Source organism: Bombyx mori, chromosome 14, assembly GCF_030269925.1.
Source record: "Bombyx mori chromosome 14, ASM3026992v2".
NCBI lineage: Eukaryota > Metazoa > Arthropoda > Insecta > Lepidoptera > Bombycidae > Bombyx > Bombyx mori.
Window position 1 is genome coordinate 11,032,180 of NC_085120.1, and position 20,068 is coordinate 11,052,247.

General features: G+C 34.4%; 2 protein-coding genes across 5 annotated transcripts in view; both read left to right on the forward strand.

Annotated features, from left to right (window-relative positions):
• The first annotated feature begins 390 nt into the window (after window positions 1-390).
• Window positions 391-10,426, forward strand: LOC101737287 (ras-related protein Rab-30). Its single transcript, XM_004923745.5, has 4 exons — window positions 391-812; window positions 1,681-1,864; window positions 3,389-3,540; window positions 6,287-10,426. The coding sequence occupies exons 1-4, from the start codon at window positions 642-644 to the stop codon at window positions 6,386-6,388; spliced, it is 609 nt and encodes a 202-aa protein (XP_004923802.1). The 5' UTR covers window positions 391-641; the 3' UTR covers window positions 6,389-10,426.
• A 2,682-nt stretch (window positions 10,427-13,108) lies between these two features.
• LOC101742193 (coronin-7) overlaps window positions 13,109-20,068 on the forward strand; it is a 55,125-nt gene continuing 48,165 nt past the window's right edge. For 2 of the 4 annotated variants that reach the window (XM_038015248.2, XM_038015249.2), the window contains exons 1-7: window positions 13,109-13,198; window positions 13,629-13,995; window positions 16,433-16,619; window positions 16,862-17,065; window positions 17,355-17,576; window positions 19,231-19,358; window positions 19,808-19,948. In XM_038015248.2, coding sequence (XP_037871176.1) covers window positions 13,687-13,995; window positions 16,433-16,619; window positions 16,862-17,065; window positions 17,355-17,576; window positions 19,231-19,358; window positions 19,808-19,948 — 1,191 coding nt within the window. In that variant the 5' untranslated portion in view covers window positions 13,109-13,198; window positions 13,629-13,686. The other 2 variants (XM_062672150.1, XM_062672151.1) reach the window with 2 other exon arrangements.

Sequence of the window (20,068 nt, forward strand, 5' to 3'; positions counted from 1 at the left end):
TAAGCTACTATATATTTTTTTTTTATTGCTTAGATTGGTGGACGAGCTCACAGCCCACCTGGTGTTAAGTGGTTACTGGAGCCCATAGACATACACAACGTAAATGCGCCACCCACCTTGAGATATAAGTTCTAAGGTCTCAGTATAGTTACAATGGCTAGGCTGCCCCACGTGAACATTTGTTAAGTACGTATTTCATTCGAAAAATTGGTACCCACCTGCGGGAATCGAACCCCGTTGCATCGCTAGATACGAATTTACCGGACGGACGTCCTTTAGGCCACAAAAATCTTATTAATATTATTATTATTCATCAACTGTACATAATTAAACGGTGAATTATAGAAATCTTATTACTTGACACTGGCTAATGCACAAACCGTGCCGGAGCCAAAAATAAAGAAAAGAAAGAAAAAGTCTAGTTCCATTCTGTTGTTTTGGATAAAGTTATTAGATTTTTCTTTTCCAGGCATATCATTTTAAGTTGCCTATCTAATCTGTAATGAGCGTATGATCGTAATGTAATCGTTTAAGATACAATATCTTTTCAAATCTTGTCGTAACGTAAAAAGTACGATTCAACTGAGCGTAACTGACTAAAATTAAAAAATTGTGTCTTTCGATGATATTCGGTGATCGAGATGGAAGATTACAAGTTTCTATTTAAAGTTGTGCTCGTCGGGAACGCAGGTGTTGGGAAGACTTGTTTGGTGCGTCGGTTCACACAGGGTTTATTTCCGCCGGGTCAAGGTGCTACCATAGGAGTGGATTTCATGATTAAAACTGTGGAAGTTGATGGTGAGAAAGTGAAGGTGAGCCGTACGTATATTTTTGTAAAATATTGCATCATACATGTTAATTAGCCGATTTGTGTATTGTCGACCTACATGTTATATTAATGCAACACGTAGATGGGTGCTTAAATTGGCATTGACCCTATATGGTCAATGCTAATGGTAATAATTGACACCTGTTCGTAGCGAACATTAATTTAGTTATGTCAAATTGTACATTCGTTATAATCCTTTATATATACATCCTTTGACTTTTTTCTTTCATGACCAGGTTTGAAGTTTGTGGGAAACCTAAAAAATACTAAAATGAGGCGCATTAATAATGTGCATTATTAGAATTTATAATGAATATGGTCTCTAGCCATCTATTGAAACACTGGTAATAAGCCACTGTTTGTGCTCACAAACATTGCAGTGTGAATGATATCTTCTTTGAGAATCTATTACTTAGAATACTTTTCGTTGAAGTCTTAATTATATTGCATAGTGACAACTTTTAAAGGCAGATAATCTAGCTTAGAGAATGTTTGATCCTGTTCTTTGATGAATTTCTTGGTCCTCTCAAATAAGCAATGCTGTGTGTGTGTGTTATTCTAGAATGTTAGAAAGCAGATAACATTATTTGTTAAATATTATAAAAACTTGTGTTTTTTTTCATTTCCTAAGATTACCAAACGGGTTCTGAAAATACTACTACAAATGTAGATATTTTACTGACAATTTTGAATGACAGCTATTCCCAATCAATTGCCTGTAGAACTACAGGAGCTATTGAATTCACTTAAAAAAATGTATATTGATATGAAGTTCACACTGTTATAGTACTTATGTTAGTTATGTTGTAAATGAGAATACACTAGCAAATTTAATCATTTAAAAATTTCAGCTTCAAATATGGGACACAGCAGGCCAAGAGAGATTCCGATCAATAACACAAAGCTACTATCGTTCAGCTCATGCATTGATACTTGTTTATGACATATCTTGTCAACCTACATTTGATTGTTTACCTGACTGGCTAAGGGAGATTGAAGAGTATGCGAATAACAAAGTGCTAAGGATATTAGTTGGTGAGTTCAATTTAGATTCAAACTAATATGTAATTAAAATTATTTGGGGCAACAAAATAATGGCATAATAGTAAACAATATTATGCTTATATTTAAACTTATCACTCTCCTAATAATAAAATGCTTTTGAAAATTTATTGAAAATGAATGATTTAGTTTTACCACAATGGAAGTTGATGGCGCCTAACACCATTGTTATTTCTGGTAAAATTAGTGAAGTACTAAAGGATGAGGAGTGGTGACAATGGGGATGCACTAAGATTGAACAAATTGATGTGGTAGTTACACCTGAATAGAAGAAATCTGTCAAAAACCTTAATGGTACTAATAATAATTTTGAGAAATCTTGAAAATTACCCATACCTTCAGGGGTCCTTTTAAAATTTCGAAACTAAATCATGCAAACCTATTGTGTACTATATGATACTAACAAATTAGAAGATCTTCACTTTTCTTTAGGAAATTCAAATACATTTTCTATTGAAGATAAAACTTTGCTGTGCAGCTATTTGTAAATAATAAAATAGATATATAATAAACAAATGTTTCTAGACTAGCACAGAATGGAATTTTCCAAAACCCAAAAAAGAGTATATACCTATTTATTATTCATGAAATTTTTTATTAAATTTAACTGATTAATAAGAATCTTAATGTTGTTTCCTCGTCGAACCCGTCGCTTGCGACGAAGGGCTCGACGAGCGAAGTAATCCACAGACACAACCCACTGAGTTTCTCACTCGATCTTCTCAGTTGGTCGCGTTTCCGATCTGGTGGTAGATTCTGCGAAGCACTGCTCTTGCTAAGGCCAGTGTTAGCAACACTCCAGTTTGAGCCCAGTGAGCTCACCTACATGTTAGGGCGAAGCTGAAATAGCCTCTCAAGGCTATTAGCATAGTTATTCCTTAAGAAATATTGTGAACAATAGAATACGTAAACTAAAATAAGAAATGTAATTGTATTGTTTTAGCTTTTTATTCGCACAGAAGTACAATGTAGTGAAACAAAATGTTACCTTTACATAATTTACACTGAGAATGTAGTTAACAAAAACAATGCATCAGTTACATAATATTGAGGTATCTGAGATTGTTACGTTTGAAGAAGTGAATTTTAGTTTATTGTTGCACAATTGTTTCACTTTTCACTATTTACATATGTTTCTTAAATATTTAGTGTTGTATTTAAGATGGTTTGAAACTTTATTTTATAATGAACAGTCAAATTTTATGTTGATTTAGCTTCCTTTTTCTGAACATTATTATAATTATTTTCTTTTTTTATGTTGTTGTTAAGTGGTTACTGGAGCCCATAGACATCTACAACGTAGATGCGCCACCCACCTCGAGACATAAGTTCTAAGGTCTCAGTATAGTTACAACGGCTACCCCACCCTTCGAATTGAAACGCATTACTGCTTCACGGCGGAAATAGGCGGGTTTGTGGTACCTACCCGTGCGGACTCCCAAGAGGTCCTATCACTACTACTACCTAGTAATTAATTTTAGATTCTTTACATTACAGGTAATAAAACAGACAGAGAAGACAGAGAGATCCCCAAGCACATTGGCGAGGATTTTGCCCAGCGTCACGGCATGTACTTCTTAGAGACATCAGCCAAGGAAGCAGAGAATGTTGAAAGATTATTTATGGAAATTGCAGTGGAACTTATGGAGGTATACTTAAATATTTTTTAATTAATTTATTTATTTATGTACACACAAAAAAGAAGACATAGTACAGAGTAATAGGAAAATTATGTACAAAGGCACAGCTTATTTCTTTAAGAAATCTCTTCCAGCAGACCTGCGAGAGGATTATGAAAATAATAATTAAAAATGACAAACAGTAAATTTAACTGGACAAACTCAACTTTTTTAATTTCGCGAGTTATTTAACGATAAGTGTCACTACTAATAGGCTTCACCGGTGTTCGAATCCCGCTGGCGGGTACCAATTTTTCTAATGAAATACGTACTCAACAAATGTTCACGATTGACTTCCACGGTGAAGGAATAACATCGTGTAATAAAAATCAAACTCGCAAAATTATAATTTGCGTAATTACTGGTGGTAGGACCTCTTGTGAGTCCGCACGGGTAGGTACCACCACCTCGCCTATTTCCGCCGTGAAGCAGTAATGTATTTCGATTTGAAGGGTGGGGTAGCCATTGTAACTATACTGAGACCTTAGAACTTGTATCTCAAGGTGGGTGCCGCATCTACGTTGTAGATGTCTATGAGCTCCATTAACCACTTAACACCAGGTGGGCTGTGAGGTCGTCCACACATCTAAGCAATAAAAAATAAAAATAAAAAACTCCTGTAAAATTTAGTAAGTTTTGAGACTCTACAGTTTTAATGCGAGAAGACGATATGTTCAGTCTGGAATCTATAACTGTTCAGATTCGTGACACGCATAACAGAGAAGCATAATAAATTAATAAAAATTCCGTCGCAGCTTCGCGTGTTTCCGAAGTTTCTAGAAATCGTTATCGCCTACACGATTTTTCAGTCGAACGAATGTCTTGAATAAGTCATGATAAATGCTTGTTTAGCACGTTAACGTTTCGCGTTTTTTATAGAGATCGGTAATTTTATTACGTACATACATTCATTAACTTTTTAGCCGCTGAAGTCTTGTGTTACTTGGGCACATTGTTAAATCCTAATATGGGTCAGTGTGTATGCGTCATGATAGTAGAAATTTTATGTATATGTATATGTGTGTGTATTTGTATGTATATATATTGTTTTGTATCTTGTAATCTATCATCATCATCATCATCATTTCAGCCTGTCGCCGTCCACTGCTGAACATAGGCCTCTCCAATAGATTTCCAGTGTGACCGGTCCATTGCCAATAATTGTCCATTGTAATCTATACTAATATATAAATCTACAGTGGTTTTTACGGATGTTCTGTTAGAAGTACTGAACCATGCATCCGATTGACTTGAAACTTGATATCCGTATCGAAAATAAATGTAGGTACTTAATGGGTAGGCTAATATTTATATGAGTGTTGGACTCCCTAATAATAATGACAATAAATAATAATGTTAATTTTAAATGCCCAGCGAAGCGGACGGGTACAGCTAGTTTGTATATATTATTATATGGAATGTATGTATAACATATGTATGTATTATATGTAATTATATTATACTAGAGGTCCCGCAGTAGTCGAAATTCGACTATAATTAATTGGAATTGTAAGTTTGTACACTATTATGATTGTATTTTATACTTCTATAATCACAAATTTCGCCAAGACTACATTATATGCTACTATTATATAAACTATAAAAAATATTAACAAAGACAAACAATATTTTATGTAATCCCAATTTGACAACAGACGTCAAGAACAAAAGTTTGACAATAAATGTACCTATGCATACGTGTGTGCGTCAAATACATGGTATGTAGTGTGTGTAATGTTTTCTTTATTGATTTAATGTATCTTTTATGCATTATTTTTAAAAAGATATTAGCATTTTGCACTTCTTCTCTATATTCTCTATAAGTGTGGAAAATTTCATACTCCTCCGTCCGCGCAATTTTCGTAAAAAGGGATACTAAGTTTTTGCTTCACGTATTAATATATAGATGTAATGTTTACTGTATGCACTAGGTTTGTGTTCCTAATTCTTCTTTTCTTCTGCGGGCCCACTGGAAGAGATTTCAACATGAAATAAGTAGTGCCCCTGTACTCTGTATCCTTATTGTCGTGTTTTTTCTAACAGCTGTGTGTACAAAATATATTACACTAGCGACCCGCCCTCGCTTCGCTTAGGGAACTGTAATTTATTATTAATAACAGTATTTCTCCACTATTTAATGGATGCTATTATACATATGAACTTTCCTCTTCAATCACTCTATCTATTAAAAAACCCGCATCAAAATCCGTTGCGTAGTTTTAAAGATTTAAGCATACATAAGGATTTTTTTTTTATTGCCTAGGTGTGTGGACAAGCTCACAGCCCATCTGGTGTTAAGTAGTTACTGGAACCCACAGACATCTACGATGTAAATGCGCCACGCACCTTGAGATATAAGTTCTAAGATCTCAATATAGTTACAACGGCTACTCCACCCTTCAAACCGAAACGCATTACTGCTTCACGGCAGAAATAGGCAGGGTGGTGATACCCGTGCGGACTCACAAGTGGTCCTACCACCAGTAATAGGGACAGAGGAAGCGACTTTGTTTTATACTATGTAGTCACAAATATATCAAAAATCAAAGAGGCCACAAACACCAGCGTCCCTGGCGCCATTAAGCAGGCCGAATGCAGGCAGCATTGGAGGAAGCTGGTGCAAAAACTGGACCAAGGTGGTCACGACCCTCAGTAATGAGGAAACGACAGAGAAGAAGAAAGTCACAAATAAATAAGTAGAAATTTTATTTCGCAGCAAGCAAAATGCAAGGAGCTACCGAAGTATGACGGCAGCCTCGGTCCGATCAATGGTAAGACGACGTCGGTCGGCGATGGTTCCTGTTGTCTGCGTTCTTAATGAACGCCGATATCATTAGACTTAATGATGTGGTGTTTTTGTAAATGGCACCCCCGACATACGCACTTTGAAGAGTATCTAGCGGTAGACTAGACTGTGCTATTTAGCATCAGATGAGTCGTCGGTACGTCTCTCATTCGTAGTTTTCACGATACATTTGATGCTAAGTGGGTGACGGAGTCCACGGTTATCACAACTGTCGCTGTTCTTTTAAAGTCGATCTATTGAAATTAAATCTCTTTTTAATCTAGAACTGATTATAATTTAGGAGAAACAAAAAAAATAACTATTATTTAAGTCCGTGTAGGAGTAGTGGCAGTCACATCACAGAAATGTGCATAATAAAAGTAGAGGGATTGGATTGGAATATTATTATTTTTATTTTTTGTGCCTTACAAACTTAATTCTATTTAATGCACAAAATTGTTACGTTTTAATCTAATTTCAAGATAGAGTTGTTGAATGGGCATTTTGTTTGTACATCTTTATCCAGATGTATGTTATTATATTACTAGATTCATTGGTCATACATTTTGCATCCCACCCCAAAACTGAATTAAATATATCTTCTTGATTCCGTTCTAAAGACAATGGGCAATAGAGCCAAACTGGCCCGATGCACAATATGCACCCGGCTACAGAACATAGTATGCACACATTTAAAGTAAAAAAAAAGAACATAATATTCCTAACTTAAAAGTACATTTCCGCAACATGCTTCGTCAGATTACAGAAATAGAGTTATCAGCAACATGCTTCGTCAAAAAGTATAATAATAATAAAATTCAGCTACAAGCGTTGTCATTTAAAATAAGAATTCCAAACATATACGAATTTATTGTTTTAACAGGGTTGTTTTTGTTGCTCATCTATTTATTTTTTTGTAGAATTTTTAACACTTAATTATAATTGCCTTTCTTGACCAGTTACAAGCGTACCTACATTTTAATTTAAGTTTAGTTAATTTTTATAAATAAATTAACTTTAATTATAGTCTAAGTATTGTTTTTGTATATTTTTGTACATTTAAATACATTTATTTACAAAAATGCCACATCAAAGCCTTTCTTAAATTAACTACTTATGTCATTCCATTCGCTTTAAAGCTTTTTTTTAAATATTTTTAAATATTATCTTTGTCACAATATCAGAATCAGTGTTTCCACTTTAATGATTTTCTTTCCCCACGCCTCAATTCAAATTTATCCTCTCAGGGCATTTTTCCCCTCAATTTTATTTTGCTGTAGTTTTTACTTTTGGCCCTAGTGTAGTAACGCTAGTTCAGGGTAGAGTCCATAAAAAATAGTTCCGAAATTTACCGCAATATTTTAAGCTAGGTTTTACCCATGATTTCCCTCAATTTCCCCTTTTAATGTCTTCCCCTTTTTCTCCCCATATGGACCCTAATTTCCCCTCATCGTGGAAACACTGATAAGAATTAAAATTATGTAATCAAATAATGTTTTTGGTCAAATACAATATGTAGTCTTCATCGTGCATGAGTTTCTAAACGAAATAAAACATACTTTAGTCGATTAATTATCAAGAATATAATCGATTTTGTCAATTTTTAGCGTTAGGGTTAAGGCATATCAATGTTACTCATAGGTTGAATGAGACCAAATAATAGGTATATTCATACCTATAATTGAGCATGTACATACGCCGATTTAGAATCATAGGTAATTTATTACGATTAAAGAGATTAACGCACGGTGAAACAAGTATATTGTGACGTTACATGTTCCTCATTCATTTTTACAGATTCAACTATTAATTACTATTTCGTAAATGTAGGTATGTACCTGAGAGGATTGCAGTTTTCATAAGATAAATTCCGATTACGGTGCATCCTTAACATGTACGACGTAATTACTTACAACTGAATAGTAACTTGTTTTAATCTGAGGATCTCATACATGTCTATGACTAGTTATCTTGTATTTTGTTTCTCACACTTTCATTGGAATCAAAAGTGTGGTTGTTAATTTGCTTTCAAATGTTTTATATTATAATGAAATATCGAAAAACTAGTTCCACTGCTTCATAGTGTAGTGCTGGACATTCAAATCGCGTTAATACCGACATAAGATCTTCATTGGAAGCAAAAAAAAAAATCTTATCATTGTTAATTGATTAATGTATTGTTGTATGCTGACTGGAATTGCCCTTGAAACATGAAATGTGCGCATGGCGTTTAAAATGCTTTAACTTTTTGTATTTTGTGGTATTATAGTTGTTTTACTTTTTAGAGTTTTATTATGTGATTTGACTTGAATTAAGATTGCTTTAAGACTCGTGGAAATTTAATAAAAATAATGATAGGTAGTGTGATATTCTGCTTTTAACGCTTTGATTTAGTATAAATAAAAGACCATCATCATCTTAATAAATATATTCGTGCCGATGTGAAAAGCTCCTACTTAATTTGAATTACTTAAAATTCGTTCCCAGTCTTGATATTGTGACAATGCATTAAATGAAATACCTAGATGTTTCATATTTTGGTTGTTAATAATAATGTTAATAATTAAGTAAGCCATCTCATCGTATAGTATTTTAGACGACTTGTAGATAAAATTTATTGATACTTGGTTATTTTTTTTTAAATACTAACACAGAAGATAACTTTTTGATTTAGTTAAGTTTCATATATGAAATTTTGGTATTTTTTGTGATACATTTATTAGAAAAAAAAAAAAACGTTTGTGAAAAAGAAACTAAATTAACAATAAAAAATTTAATGATAATATGTTGTTCGTGATCATTTAGGAAGAATTGAATTGTCTGCAGAGATTAGAAAGTGGTTTAATGTCATTATAAAGATTTAATTGATTTTCAGTGTTTTGAGTTGTCAGCTGTATACATTTATACTTATAAATAGCATCACTAGCTAGCAAACAGTTAATGTTAGGCTGTACAGATTAAAGACGGTTTTAGAATGGAAGTTTATGAAACAAGAATGATAGTGAAAATTGAAATATAAATATCTTTTTCATTTCTGTGGCAGTCCTATGACTCTACTAATAAAGAACATAGCAATTAATATAAGTTGTGTGTTTTTTGGCGTATCCTGAGATTACAACGTAGTTGTACCCAACTGCCCATTCGTGTAGCCTCGGTTTTGTTCAAAGGGACATGCATTATTATAATACATTTGAGATTTGGCTTCATGTCTCAAGCTACGTACATGAACCTTGTGATGCTCACTTAATGTCAAGTGGCCGTGAGCTCGTCCATCGGGAGCAGTAGAAAAAGTTGACATATCCTGTTGGTTCTCATTATTTTTACATCGGTACTTAATAGAAGGTTCGCTGTTCTGTAAAGTGCTAAGATTCCGATTATATTCTCTCGTACTGAGATTATTTTTTATATAAGATTGTTAATATTTTATAATTTATTTTGTTGCCACGTGAAATAGGAATACAAAATAATAATTAATGCAATTACACTGTTGAGCTGGTGTTATAAGTTTTATTTGTTATCATCAATTGGAAGTAATTGGTCTAGATTAACGTCTGAAAAATGATTTTTTTTACCGTTAAACTTTTATTTACTTCTTGACATTTCGTCAGTCTTACTTAAAAATAGTGTGTGAAATGGGGAAATGTTTTATTATTGTAAATTTTATATTTAGTAAAGTTGATATATTTTCGTTGAATTTTGCAATTTTATTTTGTGTGACAATACGAATTTTTAAACTAATTTTTTACTGTACATTAATAATACATATTCATGTTTTCATTATTGTGATACAATAACAAATACTAAAATTTTGTGTTTAAAAGAAAATAATTAATAGTTTATTTTCCGTTTTTACTGATTACATAAAACGAAAATATGTAGTTGAAACTGCGGAATAAATATAGTTTTTAGTGATATAAAATTTTAATTCGATAAATTAATTGGTATTGCAATTGAGATTTATATTGGATCTGAAATGCTTAGACATTTTGTTTTTAATATTAGAAAAATTGATTCTTACCAAAGAATTATAATAATGTAATACTCGCAATAAATGATCACTTTTGACTATTAGTTTTTTTGTTTTATTGATTTAGTTTTAGCTTTTGAAAAAAAAAATTTTTTATGAAGAACCGGAAAATTTTCATGGTGCACATTACGAGGAAGGACCTACATGTCATGGCGCACGAATTCCAAGGCGTGTCCTTGCGAGAATATCGGTAATGTTGTGGTCGATGTTTCGAGTGTAGTTCAGTAGGTATTGGAGTCAGTAGCAAAAGCCAAAATGGCTTCTAAAATGGAAGGAGCTCTCAATAAAGCAAAGCATTGCTTCATAACGACTTGTGCTCTGCAATCTACAATTACTTTTGTTTAGTACTACTCTCATTTTTCAGCCGAGGCGCTTATGTACCAGCCACTTTAATTTTCCTTTGAACAGAATGTACCCACCCGTGTTACTGGTGATCTTCATCTTACGGTTATACTTTGGATGTCTGTGTTTTATATCATCTGAGGAGGGCTTTGAGGAACTTGAGATGGCCCTGTTGTTTCTATTTTAATACTGTATTATTCCCCAACGGAGCAGAGCTATGCGTAGAGACCGCTGCGCTTATCTACATCCCTTAGATATGTATTTTTGTATTGAATGTATATGGGTATTTTAATGTAGCATAAATGTTTGGTATGAACTATTTTTACGGTGTTTTCCGAGCGTATTGCATTTCGTACTTCTAACGAGGTCTGAGAAGAGACAGTATGTTATCGGCATCAGCCTTTTGTGATCTATTGCTATACATGAAGTTCTTTTACGGTTTCGTTGATTTGAACACGAAGGGACCCTGAATTGCTGAAAGATCCGGAAGCAGACGAAATTCCACTTCTTTCTCTTTTGCACAGAGATCTGCCATTTACTATTACTTACACAAATTTACTATTAAATTATGGGTTTTAGTTTGGTGGAGTGACCGATGAGAAGTTAACAGGATTTTATTTATGGTACATTGAAGACAAATTAAATTTCTCTTTTCTAATAACTAGTTTTATTTGATATAATTAAATCAATACTTTAAATAACGAAGTATATTACGCACACAGCGGATTCAATTTATTTATTTATTTAACTTAATGCACAGAAGTACAATGGCGGACTTAATGCCTGCGGCATTTTCTACCAGTCAACCAAGGGTGGTGTAGAGAATCCTGTGGTAGGTGCATAACTTAATGTAAAAATAACCAAACTACATTAAACAATATACAAATACATACACGGTATATATATATATATGAATATATATATATAAAATCACATAAACAACGTACAAAATTTTATATCATGATAATAATATAAAATTTACACATATATCTATATATAATCTCTATTATATACTCATATATTCACATACATACTCATATACACACTTAAACACAACATAAAAATATAACAAAATTATCAGAGAAACAGAACCACATACACATATATAGTACAAGAAAATAGTGTATTGCACAGAACACACTACATGCGAGTCAAATTGTTAAGTTTTTAAGTTTCTCCAGAAAAAGTCGGCGAACCTTTATTTTGAAAGTTAGGCGATCAGTGATCATCCTAACATTAAGTCTGCATTCAGGTAAAGATAACATACATCGCCATAGTCAATTATGGGCAGGATTAAAGCTTGAACAATCATCAACTTTATCTTGAAAGGGAGAAAGTTCTTGAAGCGATAAAGGACACGCAGAGATCCAGTAACCTTCCGACTAACGTTCAACACCTGTACCGCCCAGTCAAGTCTAGAATCCATATACAGTCCAAGGTTTTTGACTGATGGGCTCAGAGGTATAATTGCTCCATTATCAGTTACGGGTGGGAGTGAGCTAAAATCTAATCGTCCCAACAGACGAAGACCACCAATAATGATCGCCTGACATTTGGTTGGTTTGACCATCAAACCAAACCTACCAGACCAAGCGCATATAGCCTCTAGATCCCCATTCACTCTGCGAACCGCTTCAGACACACAGTCCACAGTAGCCACAGCTACAGTAGTAGCTACAGTACAGCTGTAGGTCGTCAGTGTTAGTACTATTATCTAGTTTTTTTAACATATTATACGTTATATAGCAACCCAAACGCCTGCCGCATCGGCAGCCGCGTCTAATCGCGCGCCGCGACCATCAGGGGTTCTCGTTGTCAGCTCCCGGTGCGACTCAAAGAGTAGCGACCGAGGGGTTTCCTTTTAGAAAGCCACGTGCGCGCCTTTTCGTGCGCCGACAGTTCACCCGCAACAACTGAAGCATACATTGGTCGCGGCGCGCGATCAGACGCGGCTGCCGACGCAGCAGGCGTTTGGGTTGCTATAGTCAATAATTATAGTACTGTTTTATAATATGTATGTATAAACAATGAAAAGTACTTTTTATATTCTTTTGTATTTTCACTTAATTAGCTGAGGTACAATTATTGCTAATTATCAATCAAGCTTAATACAGGGAAAAAATTGACACGAATATTTTTTTATGTAATTACGTTCACAAAATAAATTAACAGATTGTAATATACTCTTCCGACTCCTCCCCCTCCTTGCATCGTTCTTCTCATTACTGAGGGTCGTGACTCCCCCACTGCATCAATCTATCTTGTAAGATTGTTCTCCATCTCCATGATGTAATATACTAGATTAGTTGATTTTTAACGATTCATTTTCATCAAAACTTGCAATCGACTAATTTGTTAGATGACGTTTCCACGATTTATTGATCGATTGCCACCCCAATGTCGCTTTGAAATGGCCGACGTTTAGGGGGAGTGTCTCAAGAAATTGAATATCTACGTAATTAATGCTTGACAAGGTAAGTAATTGATAATAAGTTACAAGTACTTAGATAAATTTATCTATGTTGATAGAAAAAAAATGCCAGATCAGTTTGTTTAATAATATATTTTATCCGTTTCCGGTGTCACTGCCGGCCCAGTTATTCAAAACAAAAGGTGTTTGATATTATTTTGATTTAAAATCTGTGTTCATAAATAAGTTTAATCATATTATTAATAAATGTATAGCTCAATAAGTATGTTATTATAGTAAGATATATTATAGTAACTACATAATTATTAGTTTAAATTATTTAAGACAAAGAAACTTGTTTGTTTTCAAGAAAAATAGTTCTAATTAAATAGTCCGTCAACATAGTGATAACATTTTTAGGCACACATAATAAAGTTAATATTCCTGTTACTTATAAACCGCACGTAAAAATTAAAAATATTCTACATTTACAGAACTACAACATTCCAAATACGAAAGACTGATTATTTTAAACTAAATAAGTGAACAATCATGGCGTGGAGATTTAAAGCATCAAAGTATAAAAATGCGGCGCCTATCGTGCCCAAGCCCGAAGCTTGCATTCGTGATGTATGCGTAGGTTCATACCAGACTTATGGGAACAACATTTGTGCATCTGCTGCCTTTATGGCCTTCAACTGGGAACATGTTGGATCAAGCATGGCTGTTTTGCCTCTGGACGACTGTGGCAGGAAAAGCAAGACAATGCCTCTACTCCACGCCCATTCTGATACCATAACCGATATGGAGTTTTCTCCGTTCCACGATGGGTTATTGCTGACCGGATCTCAGGATTCTTTGGTGAGTGCATGAAATTTTTGTATTATAAGATTACTTTTAGTTTCAGAAAATGTTTCTAATTTTATCAACAATATTGGCTTAAATTATGTTCCACGCAATACAGCAAAATTATCAAACTAGACATGTCCAGCTACTAAATATCTCTTTAGGAATTATTTTCTATGAAATCTTCAAAAATAAAGCAGCCTATAAAGGCTAGCTGGCTATGTTTAGTATGGACTTGGGGCACTTTTTTATATTAAGTATATGAAAAATGAAAAATAATCCTAACAAAAATAAACATCTTTTTTAGAATAAAATTCCTTAGGCTAATCTTAAACTGTTTCATTAAAGAAATCATTTAAATCTATTTGTCAGTTCAAAGAAGCTCTGTAGACAAATATGTATCTTAACAATTTTTTTAATAACATATGTGGGTATAATTTCGCACCACTAAATCTGCAGTTAGATTTAGCAATGTTTTTAGCACACAGTGATTGTGAGATGTTAGTTTTTATTTAACAAAACATAAATTAGTAGTGACCTGTTTGATTAACAGAGCAAAAAGACTCGCCTTTCCAAAGCAATGTTTCAGCTAATGATATCTGTGAAATTGTTTTTTTATAACATCTCAAAAGAGAATGTGAAGATGCATTGAAAGGAAACTTTGATTTAAAAAAAATAATCTCAATTTTACAAAATCATTCTATGAGTTATTTTTTATTAGCAATTGGAGTTCAACTCCATGAACCACGTGGCTTTTGGCCATTCTTGATATATTACTGCACTGGCTGGGATTTGATGTTACATATCATATACTTGGGTGTCAATGACCTGCCTGAGACGAATGGGGTTATACGTATCTCTGTTTATCTATGCCTATTAACATGTTCAGGAAATTTTTTACTGTGCATGTTTAATAATTTTTGTGTAACATATGATTGCTTAACAGTAAAAAAATAAAGTTATTTCTGATATTAGAGATGGACCCAAGCTAAGATTTACTCTTGTATTATGAGAAAAAGACTAGTAGAACAAGTACAGCTTTTTACCTTTAACACTTTTGAAATAAAAACAAACACACAAACACAAGTTAATGATACAGTTTTGTGTTTGTTTTGACACATTTATTTATATGTAAATTTTTCTTGTAATAGTTTTTGGTATGTATTTGCAAACTTTTATTTTTGCTTTGTCTCTGAAATAATATCGATAATGAGTACACAGGTGCAAAAATTGCTAGTGTAATTCTGTTATTTGAAATGTGTAGCAGATTCCATTAAACTTCACGATAGAAATTTATCAACTTATAATGCACCTAAATCAGTAATGAAATAAATTAAGTGCCCTGTGAGCTTTACTTTCATAAATTATCTTATCTGTTTTAACTATATTTGGTTAAATGAATTGTCAGTGTTGTTTGTTTGTTGATAGGAAATAGAATGAATCATATTATGTTATGCATTGTTTAATTGTATGATGATAATATAATAATCTCAGTTTTATTCCCTAAGTTAATTATTGTCGGTAGGTTTTAATACATTCTTTATTGTTGGTCTTTCTGTTGATTGGAGCAGTTGTTGTATTTTTTGTTTAAACAGTGGAATTTCCATCAATTGGATACAATCAAGAATAAGTAAATATCATTCCATGCACTGACATGTAGCAACTGTTCTAAAAAATTTAGAGCTAAAATTGGTTATATTAATAAGTAAGACGTTATGGCCCAAAGGATAAGATTTGCAGTGGATTCGTTTCAAATGATGCAATTATGATTGTGTTCAAATGTTGTAGACAGGAACCAATCTTTCTAAGCAAGTACCTATTTCATATATTTTCGGTAACAACTTCACTACATAGTATAAAACAAAGTTTCTTTCTCTGTCCCTATATCCCTATGTATGCTTAAATCTTTAAAACTGCAACGGATTTTGATGCTTTTTTTTAATAGATAGAGTGATTGACGAGGAAGGTATAAATGTATAATAACATCCATTAAATAGTGGAGAAATCAATAATAAATTACAGTTTCCGAAGCGAAGCGAGGGCGGGTCGCTAGTCCACTATGAAACAGTAAAATCAAAGCACATGAAAGTGTTTAAACTATCTATTTCTGAAAATACCATTGTAAGGGTGTAATGTAATCATGCATGTGAAGGTACCATCGTCCTGTCTTTTTGAGACAAGTGAAGTGCTCTTTCAGGCTTCAAGAGCAATTCTGTTTTAGCTATGTACGTAATTTCTTAAAACAATTGTAACATGTTTTGGGTAGTTGAACTCTCTAACCAAGGCTATAGTTGAATCCCTTGATTGAGTAGACCTGATATCTTATCCGTTGGCCATGGGTGCTTAGTGTAACTAGGATCTAAGAAGTATTGGACATCCTGTCGCTGATATAATGAATTAATGATTAAGCGGTAATACAGACAGTAATTAACAAAAGGCAAATCATTCATAGGTAAAAGTTTGGCACATACCCCCTGAAGGACTTAAAGAGTCTCTGTCGACTCCGGAGTGCTCCCTCTCACAGAAGCAAAGAAGAGTTGAGAATGTCGGCTTTCATCCAGTTGCTGATGGCCTGATTCATGTTGCATCAGGACATGAGTTGTCTCTGTGGGATTTAACTCAGCAGAAGGAGGCGTTTGGTGAGTTTGACCAATTTTATATTATTTCTGTAATTTCTCTTCAACTTCTGCAGTGTGACTTTTTCGGTGAAATTTATGATCACGAAAATTGTGACGTATTTAAAGTAGCAGAAATTATTTTGGAAAATAAATCAGTTTAATGAAAGCATATAAATAAAATGTTTTAAATGAAGCTTAAAAAATAGCTTGGAGCAGATAATTAGGAAAGTCTGAGATAACCTGATGATTACTTATTTTTACAGTAAACAGGGATCATTCTGAAGTTATTCAGTCAACATCTTGGAAGAAAGATGGCAAGCTACTAGCAACATCATGCAAAGACAAGAAAGTGAGGATATTAGACCCGAGGGCCGCCGCGCCCATTCTGGATGTGGCCAACAGCCATCAGAACATCAAGGATAGCAGGATCGTGTGGTTGGGAGATCAGGATCGGATATTGACTACTGGTTAATTTTTTGGTTTTTTACCTTGAGGTGGAACAGAAGCTGTAAAATCATGTTCATATTACCCATCAAACTAAGTGCTATGTGACCCTCACGAGCCAAAATCTACCTTAAATGCCATTGATACCAAATAATAATTTAATTTGTTAATAATTAATTATTTCAAAAAAACAATCGATTATAATTTAATTAATAAAAAATAATTATTATTTCCATGCTAAAATAAAATGCCATTATTTCGAAATAACTAAAAAAAAATGAACTTCACGTAATAGTTTCTTTTAATTTTCAGGTTTCGACTCAGCTCGCCTCAGACAGATTATAATACGTGACGTCCGTAATTTCTCTCAACCTCAGAAAACATTGGAGCTTGATTGTTCCACCGGAATACTGATGCCACTGTTTGATGCTGACACCAATATGCTGTTTTTGGCTGGGAAGGGTGACACCACCATACTATACATGGAGCTCACCGATAAAGAACCATATCTAATTGAGGGGTTGAGGCATTCAGGTATCGTGAGTTAATGTAATCTATATATTAATACGTGAAACAAAAACTCTGTATCCCTTTTTACGAAAATTGCGCGGACGGAGGAGTGTGAAATTTTCCGTACTTATAGAGAATATATAGAAGAAGTGCACAATGCTAATATTTTTTTAAAATAATGCATAAAAGATACATTAAATCAATAAGGAAAACATTACACACACTACCATGTATTTGACACACACACCTACTTATTGTCAAACTTTTGTTATTGCTTAAAGTCTGTAGTCAAATTGAGAGTAGGTTAGTATATTTATATTTGTCTATAGTGTAGTCTTGGCGAAATCTGTAACAATAGGACCATAATAATGTTGAAACTTATAATTTCAGTTAATTATAGTCTAATTTCGACTACTGCGGGACCACTAGTAAACATTATTAAGTAGTCATTTATTAAGTGATGGTCTCAATATTATAGGTACACCGTCTGATTTTAATAACCAAAATAGAACTGTAAATATATAGCATCAGAGAGGATTGAAGAAAGATGTTTTAATTCAAACTGGCCACCTGCTGCTACTAGACTAATTTAAATGCCCTTGGTATTTCCATCTTTCAGTAGTAAGCCTCAATGTGAATATTTTTTGATCGTAAGATTTCATTTTTGGATAACCTCAATCCATCTCACGAAATTAGGTTAGTAAAGTCTTCAGTGATGAGGATCTGTAGCGGGTAGCTATCATAGTACACAAGATATTTGACAGAGGCTTTAATCTCGCTAGCAAAATTTTCAAGATAAGCTTGCATATATACAAGTTTCGAACAAAAAATTTTGCATCCCTTGCTGAGCCCGTGGTCGACTACCTGCCCTGATAAAACTGGAAAGGCCTTTGGAATACCAGTAATCCTTCCTACAAGAAAAAAAAAACATATTGGACCTTCGGTCTACCTAGCAATTTCACCAGCTAGGTGGAAGATCTTTCCTTTGGCGTCACCCCAAAGATCTTAAAGCAGTGTATAAGATACCAATATCTTATAGTGAAGGGCCTCGCACGGTATCTACAGGAGTGTGGTGCTGGTGCGAAATGCTCCCAGGAGTATCAATTGCGATTGCTCAAGTTGCACTTAATCACATACACAGCACGCAATATCATTGGACAAAAAACAAGTATTCACACAATATAGAAAACATTCGGAATTATACAATTTCATTATATCAAATCTTAAATCCTATAGATATACTAGTTTATCCCCTTTGATGTCTTGGGAGTGTAATTACTCTTTCATCGAGTCTCAAATGACAATGTTGCTTAATAAGATTTCACTTCTGCAAATATATTATGAAATGGTATATTAGTTGGTACATCGACATAGCTCAAAGAGTCAGCAAGCTGAAGTGGCAGTGGGCTGGCCATATATGCCGTAGGACTGACGATCGCTGGAGCAGACGGGTTCTCCAGTGGAGACCGCGCAGCGGAAGACGTAACGTGGGACGCCCCCTGGCTAGGTGGTGCAATGACCTCCGAACGGTGGCCGGCAAGAAGTGTATGAGGAGAGCCGTAGACCTGGCTCAGTGGTGTGGATTGGGAGAGGCCTATGTCCAGCAGTGGACGATTGTGGGCTGGTGATGATGATGATGATGATATTAGAAGATATTGCATGTGCTCGTTCCTTGCAGGAGAACAAACCAAAGGTGCTTGCCTGGTACCAAAGCGAGCTCTCCGGGTCATGGAAGGTGAAGTCAACCGAGTACTGCAATTGACCGGGTCTTCTGTAGTACCGATAATGTATCAAGTACCCAGGAAGGTGGGTGCTTACAAAATAATTATCTAAGTAAAAGACATTTAGATGCTTATTAAAAGGACCGTTTATGGTCTCTCCTTACTGCCATGAGTTGGAGCTTTTTTAGATTGCTTTCGCAGAGTCTTTGGTTAACTTCTTTTTCTTTATGAATGAGTGATTACTTGTGGCCCAGAGGCTTTTCTAGATTCACCAGGAGAGGTGGGCAAAGGCTCAGCCAGGAGGGGTGCGATTTGCTAACAGCTGCAGTTAACTTCTTGGCAGGCAGCTCTGCCCCTGGCATTGCTGAAGTCCATGGGCGACGGTAACCACTCACCATCAGGTGGGCCGTAAGCTCGTCTGCCTACAAGACAGAAATAAAAAAAACTATGAGGGCTGGCGTTCCATTGACTTCAAAACTTTAATTTATTTTTATTCACTTGGACAATTGATATTGAGTCGAGTTTCGTGTGCAGAGCTACCGCGAGTACCACGCGGACCTGTACCCTGACACGGCGGGCACGCTCACGTACCTCAGCGCCCCCATGTGGCTGGACAGTCTGGATCACCCAGTACCCAACATTTCTTTGAACCCAGCGGATAATAACTGCACCCAGGTATGTATTGTCCAGCAGCAGTGAGTCGTTTTTTTTTAATTTGTTAATGTGAGCGCTGTTACATTTTTATATCAGCCTTTTTTTTACGTTAAATAAATTTTCATTATGATTGGCTGGAAT

Bases quoted from the DNA above. Each gene is read 5' to 3' on its own strand.
- LOC101737287 (XM_004923745.5), top strand. From the start codon at position 642: ATGGAAGATTACAAGTTTCTATTTAAAGTTGTGCTCGTCGGGAACGCA. The intron at 813-1,680 runs GTGAGCCGTACG...TAAAAATTTCAG, and splicing joins TTGATGGTGAGAAAGTGAAG to CTTCAAATATGGGACACAGC. The intron at 3,541-6,286 runs GTATACTTAAAT...TTTATTTCGCAG, and splicing joins TTGCAGTGGAACTTATGGAG to CAAGCAAAATGCAAGGAGCT.